Genomic DNA, 17,767 nt, shown 5'->3' with positions numbered 1-17,767 from the left:
TGATTTTTTTTTTTTTTTAATTTTATTGGGAAGGCCTATTGCAAGGCTGCAGATTTCTGCAGATTTTCCTTCCCCTTGAGCTAAGACCAGAGGTTCAAATTCCAAAGGGAAGTAAAAATCAATGCTAGTTTTATTTGCTTCTTTTCATGGAGCTTAGCATGGTGGATATTCTCGGCCATCTCTCCTGTTCACCTTCACAGTGTCCTGGAGGGCTGCTTAATGCAGAGAAAAACGAGCAGTATACACGCTGGTTCCCTTGGGAGCCCTTGCATAGGGGAGCAAGGCCAACTCTTTGAGTCAGATAAGTCAAATGAAATGCATCTGAGGAGGGTAGGCTTTCAGTCAGTAGGCTTTCATGCCCCAGAGCCCTGAGAATGGAGAAATTTGCTTAGGAAGTTGGTGTCAAGGCATGCCTCCCTTTTCTCCCTGAAAGTGGTCATGGAGGCACAAGGGGGTTGTGGAAAAACAAGGAGCTAATAAGATCTTTTTGTCCAATGTTTGCTATATTCTGGGTCTTGCCCTCCAGTTCGGAGGCTGTTCAGATTCCTTGCTTTTTGCCTGTCAACCTCTTGTCACCTCTGAAGGGAGCTATGGCTGTCTTCCTTGGTGGTCAGGGACTTACCTTTTCTAACGAGGGACATTTTTACTGAAAGTGAAGCCTTAGTTTTACAGGCACTTTACAGGCAGCCTTGTCAGGGCTGGCATGACCTTGGCTCCCCCTCCCCTAAGTGTGAAGGCTCTTGGGTGACATCCACACAACAAATAAAGGTGAAATATTCCCGTTAACTGATACCTGCCTCTCTATTCTCACAGGTAGTGCTAACATGGGTGAACTGTAGGGCAAGTAAGGTCCCCTTAACCTAAAAAAGCTGCTCCCAATGTTTTTGGTGTCTTTTCTCTGAAAAAGATACACGTTTGTTTTATGCAAGTATTAAGGAGCCTGTGTCTTTGAGAAGAGATGTCCAGGTAAGTTGTTTGCCGATTTTCCTAGTGTTACTATGAGAGAATTTATGGAAACTGAGGCTACTCAATAGAAGTGCACCAATATATCAAGTGGATATCAGATTGGCACCAATAAAGGAGAAATGAAGTTATCAGGTATCGGGTTTTTTGGTTGTTGTAGTCTGTTATTTATGGCTGTGTGCCTGAAGCACTCTGGCAAGCGTAGTCCAGTTCCCGTGCCCCACCGCCGGCACGAGTCCATGGCAGACTACGGTTCCTGGCGAGCAGCAGGATGGGGAAGGGGTGCCAGGGAGTGGACACAACAACAAAAGTGGCCATTGTGGTACTGCTGCTACCGCTGTCATGGCAATGTGGACATGCAGCAGGGGTCTGAGTGCCGAGGCTGCTACGGAGACATTGGGCTCTTCTGGGCACTAGGCGCCTTTGCAAAAGCGGCTTCTCCCTGGCAGCTTTAGGAGCTTGGCTGCGTGGGGCCCACCAGCACTGAGGCAGTGACATGCTTTGGGGCTCCAATCATGCCCGGTGCCACTGTCCACACAAGGGTCTGCCTTGCCCACCCAGGACGGCAGCATGGGCTGCGTGGGGAGAGGGGCTGCCGTGGAAGCTGTAGGCAAGGGGGTGATGTGCATGGGAATAAAGAGGTCACTGCCTTCCTCATTTGAGGGTCACAGCTGGCAGGAGGTGTGTGTGTGTGTGTGTGTGTGTGTGTGTGTGTGTTATAAATGCAAAACAAGCAAACAGAAAAAGGTTTATTTTAGAAGTGCACCAGTATATTGGCACCATATCAAATTGGCACTGATCAAACAAAAATGAACGTTATTGGCTGCTTATATTTTTGGCCAGTGTAGTCGATAAGATCACTGATAAATATATCTTCTGGCAGAGTGCCATGGATGCTTTGTGCACGTGTGAAGCTGCAGCATGCACATGGCCAGGAATGCAGCCAGGCAGCATAGAGAGCAGCACCCTGCAGGTAAGTGTGTGGGCAGGGAGATCAAGGCCCCTGTGGTGAGGGAGGAAGTGGGGCTGAGGCTGGGGATGCTGCCCAGCCCGGGCAGTGAATGGGACCCCAGGGCTGCGTGTCCACTGCCCATCCAGCAGCGGTGGGGGTGGCAAGCTGTGCCTCCTGCTGCCGGTTGGGCAGGGGACACAGCTCTTGGGGCAAAGGCAGTAGGGCAGAGAGCCCACCTGCCTCTGCACCAAATCTGGGGTGGGGGGCGGCACATGCTGCCTGTGCCTGCCCTGGGGGTGTGCACAGTGGAGGGGAGCTGTGCCCCTGTGCTCCCTGGATGAGCCACCCATGGCTCTACCCTGCTCCCTGTCCCAGCCCTGGGGTCCCATTCACCACCCTAGCTGGGCAGTGTCCCCAGCCCCTGTGTCTGCCCCACTCCCTCACTGTGGGGACCTGCCCCCTGATGCCCCTTCCCTCCCCCACTTCCCTTTCCTTCTACAGACTTACCTGCAGGGCATTGCTCTCCATGCTGCCCGGCTGTGTTCCTGTAAATTGGTTATCAGATCAATATTGGCCCATATGCCTGGTAAACAATTGGCTATTGATATCGGCCAAGAAAATCCTTATTGGTGCACCTCTAGTTTATTTATGCCAGTAGTTTAAAATGCCTTGCACTATTACTAAATATCAGTTATCGCATCAGCTTTGGCTGATATGGTGGGTTAATCATTGGCTATTGGTATTGATCAAGAAAATCTTTATCAGTGCACCCCTGCATGTTCAGAATCATCTGAAAAGTTTATAATACTACTTGTTCCAGCCAGACCCTGTGGAGCAGGGCTTGTCAACCTTTTCCAGCTGTGGGCTGGAATGACCCACCATGGGTCAGAGGTGGGCAAGTGTTAGGACATGGCTTCTGTCACTGCTTGTCCCTTCAGTGGCATGGAGAGAGTGCCTACAGCCAAAGTCATCCACCAGTGAAGCCATGTGCGTGCAGGCTGGATTCAGTGGCTCTGCCGGCTGGATCTGGCCTACAGGCTATAGGTTGCTGACTCCTGCTGTAGAGAGAAGTACCACTTGCATGAAAAATTGAATCAGTGTGAGATACAGTGAGAGAGCCCCATCAAAGGCTGTTTTCCTTCTTATTTCTGTTCTTAGAGAATCAGGAACCAAACAGAGGTGAGTTCCAGCTGAATTATTGCATTGAAGATCTTAAAAGGAGACTCATCTATGAAGGAAGATAAACAGTGGTATAGAAACAAAAATCCACTTCTTAATGGAACATATTGGGACTTCTGGTTTAATGTACAAACCTATTTCAGATGCAGAGGTCACACATGACACCTATCCAGTCACTTCTGTTAGTTATCCTGTCTGCATCTCATCATAGTAGATTTATAGATTCATAGATGTTAGGGTCAGAAGGGACCTCAATAGATCGAGTCCGACCCCCTGCATAGGCAGGAAAGAGTGCTGGGTCTAGATGACCCCAGCTAGATACATATCCAACCTCCTCTTGAAGACCCCCAGGGTAGGGGAGAGCACCACCTCCCTTGGGAGCCCATTCCAGACCCTGGCCACTCTGACTGAAGAAGTTCTTCCAAATGTCTAGTCTAAATCTGCTCTCTGCTAGCTTGTGGCCATTATTTCTTATAACCCCCGGGGGCGCCTTGGTGAATAAAACCTCACCAATTCCCTTCTGTGCCCCCGTGATGAGCTTATAGGCAGCCACAAGGTCGCCTCTCAACCTTCTCTTGCAGACACTGAAGAGGTCCAGGTGCCCCAGTCTCTCCTCATAGGGCTTGGCCTGCAAGCCCTTAACCATACAAGTGGCCCTTCTCTGGACCCTCTCCAGGTTATCCGCATCCGTCTTGAAGTGCAGCGCCCAGAATTGCACACAGTACTCCAACTGCGGTCTGACCAGCGCCCGATAGAGGGGAGTATCACCTCTTTGGATCTATTCGTCATGCATCTGCTGAAGCATAATAAAGTGCCATTAGCTTTTCTGATGGCTTCGTCACACTGCCGACTCATGTTCATTTTGGAGTCCACTAGGACTCCAAGGTCCCTTTCTGCTTCCGTGCCACCAAGCAGGTCATTCCCTAGGCAGTAGGTGTGCTGGACATTTTTCCTCCCTAGGTGCAGCACTTTGCATTTCTCCTTGTTGAATTGCATTCTGTTGTTTTCTGCCCACTTGTCCAACCTGTCCAGGTCTGCCTGCAGCTGTTCCCTGCCCTCTGGCGTGTCCACTTCTCCCCACATTTTTCTGTCATTCGTAAACTTGGACAGAGTACACTTCACTCCCTCGTCCAAGTTGCTGATGAAGACATTGAAGAGTATCGGTCCTAGGACCGAGCCCTGCGGGACTCCACTGCCCACACCCTTCCAGGTCGATACCGACCCATCCACCACGACTCTCTGGGTGTGACCCTCCAGCCAATTTGCCACCCACTGGACTGTGTAGTCGTCCAAGTCACAGCCTCTTAACTTGTTCACCAGTATGGTGTGGGACACTGTATCGAAGGCCTTCCTGAAGTCTAAAGATCTCCTGGCAGAGGTCAAGGTGCTTTTACCTCTCAAAGATGAATGCAGGGAAGCTAGGAAAAGTGATCCTTCTATCATATGCTATGTGGGAATAATAGACACTTTCAGGTCCTGATTCAGTTTGAGAATAGAGACAGTACAATATCCAGCATCTGGAACACAATGATTTATTGAGGTGTCAGAGCAGTCTTCCACTGATGGGTAACAGACTTGTTGAGGTTATGACCATTAGAATCTCTGAAGTTTCATCAATGAAGAGCGCAGTCAGCTTAATTCCAAAAGAATGGTGAAACTTCTGCACTGTCCTCTGAAGACAAGATGAACACCAAAGTTAACATGGTAAATATTGCCAGTAAGACAGTTTTTATGAATTTGGGGGCTTTTTCTAGTGAGATGTGGTCTTTATTTAAATCTGGCAAGTAGTTCTTAACACGTCTTATAAGATTCATTCCCAAAATTAATTCCCAGTAATCGGAAGAAGGGCACTTGATTTCTGAAGTTGTCATGAAAGATGCCTGAAAGGTGTCACAGAAAATCCTTGCATCCAATCTATCAAAGCTGATCCATAGAAATGCTACTGGTTTCAGTGCAGAAGAGTCCACGTCTCTTGTAATGGCATTGTTAGGTGACCATATATAAATTCATCAGAGTGGTTATTCTGTACAGGTCATTCCTGTTTTTTCAGCAGAAGTTTTCCCTGTGTATGTGTGCCTAGGGGAAGATAAATTATAATTTATCTAGTTTTTGATATACCTGTTTTAAAGGATAATCCTGATCCTGGAGGCACACTGTGGTGAAGACCCATATTGCAAGGGTCTTTGAATTCCAGCATAGTTAAGAATAGGAATATGTATTGGTTCTTACCTGATAATTTCCTTCCCTTGTCTAAGGAGGTCCACACATCTGACCTGCCCTGGAATTCGAATGAATCATCCAGGGTATAAATAGAAATTGGTACCTGCAGATTTGATTAGAGAAAATTATCCCTATGCTTTGCAGTAAATGTGATTTTTCTTCAAAATACAGTTAACACAATATGTAATTTTAGGAAAGTAGAATGGAGTTATCCTGGCCGTGGCCGCTCTTTCTTAACTGGAGGGAATTTCAGCGGGTAGAGCACTGCCTTGCTGTCAGCAATTAACACATTTGTCTTGTTCTGCCACCACACTGCTAGCAGGCTAAACTGTACTGAATCTCTGGACTTTGCTACTCGAAAGAGATATATTTGCAGGTAAGCACAGATGCATTTTCTTTGTGATCAGTACATGTAGAATAATATTATTCCATGTTAGGGACCATTCAATTTAGGGACTAGTCATCATTTATAGACTTCTGTGGCTAGTTCCATTAATTCATTTGCATTTCATAGAATTGTAGGAGTTAAGTCCAGTAAATGATTGAGCCCATCTCTTTCCTAGTGTTGGCTTGTTCCTGATTTGTAATTTTTTTTTCCCCTATGCATTGTCCTATATGGATTCAAAAGTCCCGAGCACCTGGAGTTTCCAGCAAGTTTCCACCTGGGGCAACAGTTGTGCAATCCAATAGGTCTTATTGTATGAGGTTTTTTTTCCTATTGTTCTTTTTATATTTTCATTTCATTTCACACCATTAGACTCTGGATACATCTTCTAACTTGCACGTGCTTATGGCTGCTTGTTCCATTGTCTTTTAGAAATGCAGTGATCATCCCCCTCTTGTCCTTAACATTTTAATGTTCTGTTATTGTACTAAGTATAAGTCTAATTTATAGCCTAAACTTTTAAACATTAGAGCTGTTGGGTGTGTGCAGGAGGGAAGATCATGGCTTAGATAGGTGCTCCCCTCTTCCCAGGGAAGCCACTGATGGCATCTGAAATGTGTTGGGAGACTTCAGTTGAACTGCAGGGATTAAGCGTATTTTAATATGCAGTTAAGCATCACTCGAATATGCTAGCATTTCTTGTCAGGGTCATGCTAGCCATGTTTAAATGCACAGGTTCCAAAGCACATCTTCAGAGACATTGTGCTTTGGATAATCTGTGTATCTGACACATCATCAAAGAAACTTTAAGAATAGTAATTCCTCTGAAATGTGGCACGTGCTTTTTTTAGTAGTAGTCTATATTCAGTTCTTGGTGGAAATGGATAGCATTGAAAAAAAGTTTGATAAATAATGCCCCTGATTCGATTCCTTGTGCATTCATGACTTGTGGCAAGTCAGCCTTGACTTATTTGTAGGCTGAGACTAACAGCTAAAAGAAAAGAAAGTTTAAATGTAGCTGTAGCTCAATCACTAATTTGCTTTGTTGTCCAAGACCAGTAAATATCATATATGAACAGCATCTGTAACAGCATCAAACTGATTGCAGGGGGATAGATTTAAGTACAGAGTTAACTTTCTGTAACTCTGACTTGTAGAAACGTCTAACTGATATGTCCCAGCCTGAGGACCAGGCCTGTTGTACAAAGTTAAGAATACTTGGGCCTCTGGTTCTTCCATTTAAAGAAATATAACAGCTGGATCCTTTTGTCAATTTTATATATAAAATGGTTTGAATATGTATTAAAATTAACACCTCTTTCTTGCTTTTCTTGTATTGCATTTCCCTTCCTGGCTTTACTTCAACTTTTATCTAATTTTAGATCAAATTTTATTTTTTCTTGTGGTGTCTTCAGTAACTGTTTTGTCTTTTTTTTCCTTAACCATGTTTCTCTCTCTCTCTCTCTCTGCATCATTTTTCCTTACTTTCTCATCTAGCTTCTTTTCATATTTGTGATGATTTGGCAAATCTGTGTCTATACAGTTTAGGATTTCTGATAATAGGAAAATAGCGCTGGAAGGGACCTCATGACATCATTTAGTTCAGCCCTCTGCCTAAGGAAGAATCACCCTTGACTAAACCACTCCAGTCAAATGTCTGTCTAACCTGCTCTTGAAAATTTCCAAGGATGGACATGCCACAGTCTCTCTAGGTGGCCAGTTCTGACACTTGACCACTTGTGTAGTCAGAAAGTTTCTCCTAATCTCCAATCTAAATTTTTCTAGGTGTTTTTATGTTCCTTGTCTCATCTCAAACCTAAATATTTTCTGCTGCCATACTTTGAAGGCATTGCTCCTAGTTTTGTCCTCTGTGGCAGAGGATCCCGACCACCAGGCCATGGCCCGGTACCAGGCTGCAGCGGTTTGGCTGCCGGGTCGTGGCACAAGCCCCCCACTCAGACCCCCCATCTGTCTGCCTGGGCAAGTGGCTTCTGGGGTCATAGCTGAGCTTTCGGGGTTACAGCTGGTGGCAGGGGAGTCCTGGGAGGGAGGCAGCCAGCGCTGTGCGCCCTGTTTCGCTTCCGCTGGGCAGCGGTTTAAAAAAAAAAAAAGTTGGGATCCACTGCCCTGTGGCCACAGAGAAAAGCTTATCGCCATCCTCTCTATAATCACTCTTTAGGTATTTGAATACTGTTATCAGATCTTCCTTCAGTTTTCTAATCTTCAAACTAAACAGTCTTGGCTCTTTCAGCCTCCTCCATAAGTCATATTTCCCAGGCACCTATAAATTGTATTGCTGTCTGCTGGACTCTTTCCAATCTGTCTGCATGCTTCTTGAAGTGTGGGCCCCCAAACTGGACACAGTAATCCAGTGAGGCTTTACTAGTGCTGGATAGAGCAGAAGAGTCACTTTTCTTTATTTGCAGGTATCATTCCTTTTTGCTACAACCTAGTATGCTGTTGGCTCTTCTGCAGCAAGAACACACTAGATAGATTTCCCAAGTGCAGGACTTTGCACTTGTCCTTGCTGAATCTTGTCTGATTGATTTGTGAACCATTTTTCCAGTCTATACAGGTCATTCTGAATCCTAGCCCTGCCTTCCACCTTGTCTGCAGCTCCACCCAACTTGGTATCATCCACACATTTGCTAAGTGTGCACTCCGTTCCGTTGTTCAAATCATGGATGAAGATATATAATACTGGACCCAGGACAGACCCCTGGGGATCTCACTTGATACCTCCTCCCAACTAGACCGTGAGCCACTGATGACTAGTTGTTGAGCATGATGGTCCAGCCAGTTATGTTATCCACCTTACAGTGCTTTCATCAAGTCTACATTTCCTTGTTTTGTTAATGAGGATTTTGTGGGAGACTGTCAAAAGCCTTGCTAAAGTTAAGGTGCATCATATCCACTGCTCTCCTCCATCCATAGAGCCTGTCACCATATCGTAAAAGGCAATCAGGTTGGTCAAGCATGACTTGCTCTCAGTGAACCCTGCTGCCATTCTGGCTGTTCCTGATCACCTTGTTCTTCTCTAGCTAGGTCCTTCACAGTGCATTGTTTGAGGACCTGTTCCATGATCTTTCTAGGTATCAAAGCCAGGCTGACTGGTCTGTAATTGTCTACATCCTTTTGCTTCCTGTTTTTAAAAGATAGACATTGTATTTGCGCTTTTCCAATCATCTGGGACCTCACCTGATCTCTCTGAGTTCTCAGAGGGATGCCTAATGGTTCTGAAATTATCTTAGCTATTTCTCTCAGTACCCTAGGGAGCATCCCATCCAGACCTGCTGACTTGAAAGCATCTGATTTCTCTAAGAAATATGTAACTTGTTCTGCCATTACTTTAGGCTGTTTGTCTGCTTCCCTATCTTTATTACTAACTGCACTTCACATCTGGTAGCTGCCCCTGCTTCTGAAGCCTGAAGTTAAAAAGGCATTAAATACATTAGCCTTCCCTGCATCACCCATAACTAGGTGGCCTTCCACGTTTTATAGGGACCTATGCTTTCTTTGGTCTGCTTCTTACTTCTGATATATTTGTAGAATCTCTTTTTATTGCCTTTTATGTTCCTTGCTAGTTGGATCTCAAATTATGCCTTGCCTTCCTAATTTTCTCCCTACATGCCCATGTGATACTCTTGTACTCTTCCCTAGTAATGTGACCAATATTACCAAACTTCTACTTTTTGTAGGACTCCTTTATTACTTTCAAATCATTGATGAGATTGCAACAAAAGGCAAGTTTGGCTAGACAGCACTTTATTTTTCTTTTGCATAGCTTGCTTTTTGCCCTCTAATAAGGGTAGTCTTAAAGTACAGGCAGCTCTCTGGACTCCTTTATGCCTCAAACTTGCTTCCTTGGGGATTCTGCCCAGCTCTTCCCTGAGCTTGCTAAAATCTGCTTCTCTGTAGTCCAGTGTCTTTATTCTGCTGCTCTCCTTCCTTCCTTCCCTTAGGATCTACAACTCCTGTCATTAGGGACCTAGTCAATTTGTGATTTTGTGGAAGCCATGAAATCTGTGACTGTCCTTTAAATCACTTAAAAAAATCCCACCAAAAACAACTTAATAAAAATAAAATGCTGCCTCCCCCCCGGTCCCTCCTTCCCCTCCTGGGCGGCTCCACCAATCAGTGGCAAGGGGCAGGCAAAAGGCAGGTAGCAGCCAAGATAGCGGCCTACTCCTTGTCCCTCCTCCCCAACCTCTCCACCAATTAGTGGCGAGGGGTGGGGCCACTGGGAAATGCCTGCAAGTCAGCTCTTCATGCCACAATGAAGCCGCAAATTTGGGAAGAGCCCCTGCCCCCAGCCAGCCTCTCTGCTGTCTGTATTGGAAAGTTTATCCTCACCAGTCTCCAAGGATTGGCTGCACTGCTTATGCATTGCTATGTTTCCCTCTCAGCAGATGTCCTGATAATTAAAGCCCCCATGAGAATCATGTCCCAAGTTTTGGAAACTTCCGACAGTTGCTTAAAGAAAGTCTCATCCACCTCCTCCTGGTGTGGTGGCCTGTAGCAAGTGCCCACCATGACATCCCCCTGCTGCTCTTCCCTCTGACCTTTTAACAGGCCTTCCTCCCACTTGTGTACATTTTCTGAAGTGTTGTACAATCTCCTTTAAATGTATTTTCCCCCCTGCCTGTTCTTCCTGAGCAAGCTGTATTCATCCATGACCATACTCCAGTCACGTGAACTATGTCACCACATCTCCGTAATTAATCCCAGTTGCATCATACTGCTGTGATTGTACTAGGATCTCTGATTCTTCCTGTTTGCTCCCCATGCAAGATCATTGGGTCCAGCCCCCTGTCCAAAGGGCAGGAAGTCAGATAAAGTCAAAGGATCCCAGCAAGATAAGCATCCAAATAGTTCTTAAAAGTGTCCAGAGTAGGTGCGTGCACCACCTCTGTAACGCCAGTGTTTGGGAAGCAGGATATTCCCAGACAGAGAGCAGAGAAGGCTTTGGAAAGGGAGGGTGGAACTTGGGAGGGTGCATGGGGCTGCAGGAAGCTTTGCCCAGGGGAGGGGAGGAAATGGATGGATTATTATAGCAGGGATGCTGGTTTTGGAAGATAAGCCATGAGCTGTAAGAGAAGGATCCTGGGCAACCCCGGATGATCCTCACCCCAGTCTGGAGAGTAGTAACTTGAGGCAGGATTATACCTTCTCCATATCTCGAGGAGCAGCCTGTAGACCAGGAAGATTTCCCCCCAGGGATGCAGGGGAAGGTTGGCGAACTTCTTGGCAGGCTTGTGGGAGATAGCACTTGTCACAGAGGAGCAAACTTGAGTGCATCCCTCTGTGCTGACAGAGGACCTAACAAGGTCTGCAGCTGGAGTGGGTCCTTTAAAAGGCCAAAGTCGGGTACCTGGCTCTGATTCTGCTGAGTGCAGCAGTCCAAGGTGAGATTTCAGCCTCTGCACTCGCAGCAGTCTAGTGACTGTCCAGTAAGGGAAACTCAGCCAGATACATGATACTTCCCCAGCATCCCCACCTGCTTTTTCACTCATTCTAGCAGTCTTTTTGTTTTTCCTCCCCCTCTGCTTCTTCACATAGTGGGTTTGAAAACATTTATGACGTATTTAACTGCCAGATGACTAAATATTCAACCAGGCAGGGGAGGGAGGAGAGCACTGTGCATTGACAGCAACCAAGATAAAAAGCTCACTCCTACATAGGGGGAGAGCGTTGGGATTCCTTCCCTTTCTTTCGTTTCCCCGTCCATCTAGAGGGCCTGTGATAAATCTAGAGACTGTTAGCTGTTGTGAGCACTGATAGGATGCGTTTCTGTTGGCCTTCTAACCCGAGCCTGTGTTGGGAAGGGCAGCAAATAAATCAAATAAATAAGTAAGTAAATAAAATAAATGGTGTCCTACATCTTGGTGTGTCAGCTTTGTAGCTGCTGCCACCACGGAGGATGTCTCCGTTTTGCAGTTTGTTGTTCTTGCTGATGGATAACCACTGCCTGGCTTTTCTGCTGCTTTTCCTTATTTCTCAAGCAGCAAGAGAGTGGAATTAACTTGATTCTTGTCAGTTGACCTGATGCCCACAGGAATCGAAAGAACAGTTCATGTCAGTTTTCCCTCTGCTGCAGGTTAGGAGCGCGCTGGCCAGCCGCTGAAGCACCGGAGCGGTCTATCAGCAGGCAGGCGCCACCGCATCAATTCTGCACTCTGGTTGCATTTGGAAGGGACTGTGTAACGCAAACTTAACCTTGTGTTTCAAATAAGCACGGGTTTTGCAGAAGCTGATGGTTGGGGAATCTCTTTTGGCAACAGGAAATTTTTTTTTTTTTTAAGATTTGTATTGCAACTTTGCATCTTCCTTAGCTTGTCAGAGATGTATTGTTAGCTGAATGCTGATAGATTCTGCCCATTTTGGTGTGGCTGAAAAAAAATGTATTTAATTCTTTTTTTTTTTTTTAAATTAAAAAACCTGCCTAATATGGTCAGATAAACAGTGTTATGAGCAAATCCCCTCTGTCTGTAATGATTTAGGTGGGCGATGCAATAAGTACTCAGTTCAGTGGTAATGCTTTGTGTTGTGCTTATATTAACAGTTGACAAGAGCTAAGTAAAGCTTGTGAATGTAGATACGCGTTGTGTAAATACCACTAAGACTTGTTCCATTTCAAAATGGGTGGTAAATATAACCCAAATGGGGGAAAAAAAGACCACGGGAACCAAACAGAGGGAGGGAGATTAAATACAAATAATAAGCTTTGATAGGAATAGAGGACGATGCATTGTTATCACCAGTAGCTGTGTCTTGAAGCTCTTGGATATTTCTTCTTTCTAATCCTTTAATGTCAGTTAAAGAATAGCTTTCATAAACCATGAGTATATTCACACTCCTCGCTAGCAAGACAACCTTGCAGCTGATTCAGGATTAAATGGGTATTTTACAATCTTTTTGAGTGAAAAAGATCAGATTTTGCATAACTTCTGAAATTTTAAAAACAATTGCTTTTTTCCAAAGATCATCTGAAACAGCCTGAAGAGTTTCAGCTACAAAGCCATCCATCACTATTTTATCATTTTGTTTGCAGATTTTACTTAACACAGCTTAGTGTGAGCAAACAGCCTTAGCAGTTTATCAAGACGTGGGAATAGCAGGGAAGTCCCTGGCAAAAGCTAGGAGCAAACGGCCAAGGAGCAGGAGGAAGCCTTCTGATGGCCTTCACTAGATGTCAGTGAGGTCAGCTGGGTGTTGCTTGCTGTGTGGGCATTCATTTCCATCTTCCCTCTCTCTTCCTTACAGTCCACGGTCCATGTCACCTCCTTCCCTTTCTCTCTCCACCTTCCTAGACCTTCAGTTTTCACCCCACCTCTCCCACATTAATTTTAAAAATAGAGAAAACAAGCTACATATTTAACATAGCTAATTTTTGATGTTAGATTTGATGGGAACAACATTAATTGCCTTCCCTTCCCTTCAAGTTCTTCCTTTTAAGACGTACTTCCTCCCAGTTACTCAGTTCCCTAACCTGGATGTTACTCTTGGTGCTTCCCGGTTCCCTTCCCCACACGCCCAAAGGAGTATAGAAGTTCTGCCATCACTTTCTCTCTGCAGTGTTTCCACAAAGTACTCTCTACTTGCCATGCCTTTGTCTAAAAGTGTGTCAGTTCCTTTTCTTCTTGGTCTTTCTTGCCACCCACATTGTTTCCCTGTAGTCTTTACACAATCTGAACAGTATTTTTCTGTTCTTCTGATCATTTTCCCCCTCTTTGAAGCTATTATCTCCCCTTCCTTTATTGCATCCAACTTTGTTATACACCTGCATAAATCCCCTCTCTCTCTATTCACCAGGTTGTATTCATCCTTTCTCATTACAATTCTTACTGCTTCTACAGATATTATGAGTGGCTTGTCTGCTTCTTAAAAAAAGGTTTGGAGCCTTTTCCCATGCCTACCCTCTCTGTGAATGTTGTCCCTGCAGCCATGCATATTCAGGCCCTTCTGAAAACCCCCATGATGGTCTGGTTCCACTAAGAGAGCCTTTAATGCTCAATTTGTGCTGTTTAATGTTGAGATAATTTGGCCATTTTAGCAGAATCTACAGTTGCTTTGGGCAGGATCTTTCTAGGGAACTAGACCCTGATCCTGTCGAGTCTCATGGATTCATTCTGCGCATAGTCCATCACAGCTGCTTGGGTTGTCCTTACCATGTTACTCTTTTTTGTTGTCTTTTTTAGGATAAGAATAAAGCAGGTTGAAGAGGATTAGTGAAAATAGGTGGGAGATTTTAGCATTCAATTTTTAGCATTGATTTGTGACAATGCCAAGCACCCCAAACAGCCCCCACATGTTCAAAATGCTATAGAAAGAGATCTTTTGGGTGCGGTTTTGCAAAGAGAAGTGAATTCACTCACTAAAATAACTCAGATTTAAATAATGAGTTTGTAGCAAGCGTAACACCATGCAAGCAATTGCCTTTAATGGAGTCTAGTCTGTTTTCTATTACCACTTTCATGTTTGTCTCCTGTCATTGCAACCTTACAAAAAAATCTAATTCACTACCGTCTGTAACTTTGCTTCATTCAAATAATGTTAACTTGCTACAGTACCACTAAGTATATCATTAGCATAAAAGGAAAGATGGAGAGAATATGGATTAATAGCTTGTGATGAGGTATTTTGGTATTGCAGCAGCAGTGCATTTAAGCTCTTATCTTTAGTTGCTTTTGGTTTTCCAGGAAACCAGTTCTGTGCACTGAAACTGATGATGATGATGATGTGCCATTTCTTTAATGATAATACAGAGGGAAATTTATCAGGAATACTTATCTGATGAAAGGGTAGGAGATAAGCAAGAAAATATCATTTTAGGTCTATTTAAGGCTGCAGCTGCTTGACTTTGCAACTTTTAAAGGATCTGCCCATAAAAGGCACGGTGGGAAGTTTCCTCTGGGATGGTGGGAAAGAGCAAGCAACTCTTCAGTGAGGTGCTTCTGTAGTGACAAATTTCTAAAAAAGGAAGAAGCTGTTGCTTATGAGGAAAGAGCTGATTTCCCACTTCTTGTTTCTATAAGAATTTGCAATGCAATCTCGATGTCGGTGCTTTGCTGCATTTGCTGTACTTGCCACTGCTGCATTTAAAAAGGAAGATCCAGATTCCTACGTAAGTCTGTGTTTGATTTATCACAGTTCATTGCATCCAAATGGTATAAAATTATAGACATGAAGACAGGAGAGTTGAGTTTGGATCTTTATCTGTTTTTATAAGTCCTACATACCTGTCCGGGCCAACAAGCTCTTTGTCACCTGGGTGTGTGTAACACACAAGTTACTTTTGATGAAACTAGATTTTAGTAGGTCTGGTGATAAAACAGTGAAATAAATATAAGTGCATTTTGTTTCTAAGCAGAGATCCAGAAAGTGATTAGCTTTATTTGTCAGTAGCTTTGGGTGCTTGATTCTCTGTTTTGCTTACAGAAATGTAGACTTTTATTTTGGACAGTGTAGGCTTTTATGTTTGAGGAATAAATAGGATTTGCCTAGCACATGTCACGTACCTCATAAAACATCTGTAGGCTTCTTCACTGTTCCTTTCACTCATTTTGGGTGGGGAGAGGGGAATATGTTTTGCTATTGTTTTGCTTGAGGAAAAAGTCACAATAGTTTTTGGTTTTTTTTTTTCTGCTGAGCTTCCTTTGGAAGAATACCTCAAAACTCATCTTCCTCAAGACGCTTGTCCCCACTTTAATGATATGTGTAATGTTCAAGGGGAATATGAAGGCCTAAGCTCTTCTCTTAGCAAAAAAAATCCTGGCTCGGAGAAATGATGCAAGGATCTGTCAGAGATCTACATGTCCCTGGAAAGGAAGATGTAACAGTAAGCTGACAGTAAGCAGAAAGATGCATCTAGCTGAGTAGTATATTCACCCCAAGTATTCAAGCTAAGAAATCTTTGTCAAGTGTAAGGAAACTTTGTCAAGTACTTGTCTTACTCTCTCCTCTTTCTCTCTTCTCACCCAGTCTCCTCCTCCCAAGGAACTGAGAAATGGGTAAGCTGGATGTTGTGGGCAGTGGTTCATTTTCTTGATGCTTCAGCATGACAGGGTGTGTTTTATTCGGGGTCCACTGATAGAGATTTTTTGGGCTCATACTGATGACCGATTTTTTTTTTTTTTTTTTTAATTAATTTTTTTAAATGAGCTATATTGGCTGATACTGATCCAATTGCTGATATGCAGCTGGGCAACTTGGAGAGCTGCCTCCGGCTGTTAAGTCTGTTGTAGGGGAAGGGGCAAGGAGGGAGGGAAGGGGTATGTGGGGGCAGATTGAGGCCCTGCAGTGAGGGAGGGAGTGGGTCAGGGGCAGGCACTACATAGCCGGGACAGGGTTCTGGGATGGAGCTGTGGGGAGGGGGTGGGGGCTCCTGCTGCTACGTGTACCCTGGAGGGGCATGGGGCGTATGGTCAGGCCCATATCATCCAACCTCGTGACTAACAGCCTGTGTAGATGTATCCATATATCCTCATTCTGGTCTGTGCTGGTAGTAATCGGGACATATTTCTTACCCGCAAAGTCTTTTCCTGAGCCCTTGTTACATGGTTATAAATGTCTTCCCTTCAGAAGGCCAAAATTAGAATTCCCTATTGTAACAAACCAAACTTGGAGAAACATGCAACCGCTTTGGAAGTCCTCAAACTGGTGGGATGGGCAGAAGGGGCTGGAACGTTGCTGCTGGAAAATTCAAAATCTCCTATTCCTTTGGGTTGTCACCTGCCTGAGCGGAGGGAAGGTAAAACAGTCCATTGGTCTTCACTTGTTAAGAGAGCAACAGAAGGAGAGAGGAGGTGACATGTCAGTGGAGATGCTGGTCTCTCGAAGAGTGTAGACAGGTGTTAAAGGGAATGGATGGAATACAAAATACATTGTTGTTTTATAGCATCGGTGTCATACGTTCGGCCTGTGGGCCAAGTCCAGCCCACGGAGCTGTATGATCTGGCCTGTGGGCTGGACCTAGGCTGCATGTCCTGCACGTGGCATGGGTATGCGTTGGCCCCAGGGATGGTCTGGATTGGGTGCCAGAACCAATGTGAAGGGCTGGGTCTGGAGGGGCACCGCAAGCAGTGCATGCCTCAGACCATCCCCCCTGTGCTGTGTGCCAGGCACATGGCCAGTCCAGCCCTACGAGCCATGTGCAGCATGTGCTGGCCCCAGGGCTCACTGCTTGTGCAGCAGAAGGGGCTGGCATGGGGCATGTGCTGTGTGCAGCACGCGGGCTGGACCTGGCACTGCACATGGCTCAGAGAGTCCGGGGCATGGGCTGCATGCTGCCCCTTCCCTGCCCCCCTTCCTGCTCTCTGCAATGCCAGGGCCAGCTTGGGCACCATGGGCACTGCTTTGCTGGCCTCATGCTGTGGCTGGACCTGGCACCACAGGCGCTGCACATCCGCACCGGTCCAGCGACCCTCATCCACCTCTCGCAGCCAGATGAGTTTGACATCCCTGCTTTATAGGAATCTTTAGAAGTTTAATTGCGGATTGTCTCATGACCCATCTTAGTTGAAACAGGAGCTTAAGTTGAGCACAGCCTGTTTGGAAAACCAGTGAAAGAACCTCATTTACTAGTGCACTTGGCATAAATAAAGGCCTATTGAGAAGGGCACATCTTTCTCTGAGACTTTAATTTACTTTCCCACCACTAGAGCCACAATTGGATTTGGCAGTTAGTGCTCTGGAAAGTAGTGTCCAAAGAAATGGCATTAGAGGGCAGGGGTGAGCTAACTTATTGCAGAAGTTGGCAGGAGTCATTGCATGCAAATAACAAATGACATTAAGCCCTGCTGAGAACGGGAGAGCAAGATCTCCAAAGGGTATTGCATAAAAAGTGCAAAATAAGATACCATGTTCCTAAATAGGTTGTCTTTACACATCAGCATCTTCTGTCTTCTTAGAACTCAGTTTGGCAAGATAAATGGAGAATCGCTCTTCACCCCAGAGATAACCGCATTTAAGTTTTGATGCTGGATGGAAAACTTACTCTAAAAGCATGTGCTAATTAACCAAATGTGGTGTTGGCTCGACAGAGGATGGACTACACCAAATTGTTTTCC

The 17,767-nt window shown here is 45.0% G+C and overlaps 1 protein-coding gene across 4 annotated transcripts in view; it reads left to right on the top strand.

Moving 5' to 3' along the window:
- BRF1 (BRF1 RNA polymerase III transcription initiation factor subunit) overlaps positions 1–17,767 on the top strand; it is a 257,854-nt gene that overhangs the window by 55,517 nt on the left and 184,570 nt on the right. Inside the window, exon 1 of one of the 4 annotated variants that reach the window (XM_019479955.2) lies at positions 1,889–1,936. The exons of the other annotated variants lie outside the window; for them this stretch is intronic. Within the exon in view, the coding sequence (XP_019335500.2) occupies positions 1,891–1,936 (46 nt within the window). The 5' untranslated portion in view covers positions 1,889–1,890. Of the gene's footprint in view, positions 1–1,888; positions 1,937–17,767 lie in introns of those variants that run through there. 4 annotated transcript variants of the gene reach the window in all.

Source organism: Alligator mississippiensis, chromosome 2, assembly GCF_030867095.1.
Source record: "Alligator mississippiensis isolate rAllMis1 chromosome 2, rAllMis1, whole genome shotgun sequence".
NCBI lineage: Eukaryota > Metazoa > Chordata > Crocodylia > Alligatoridae > Alligator > Alligator mississippiensis.
The sequence above is the reverse complement of the archived record's forward strand: the minus strand, read 5'-3'. Positions and strand labels throughout refer to the sequence as shown.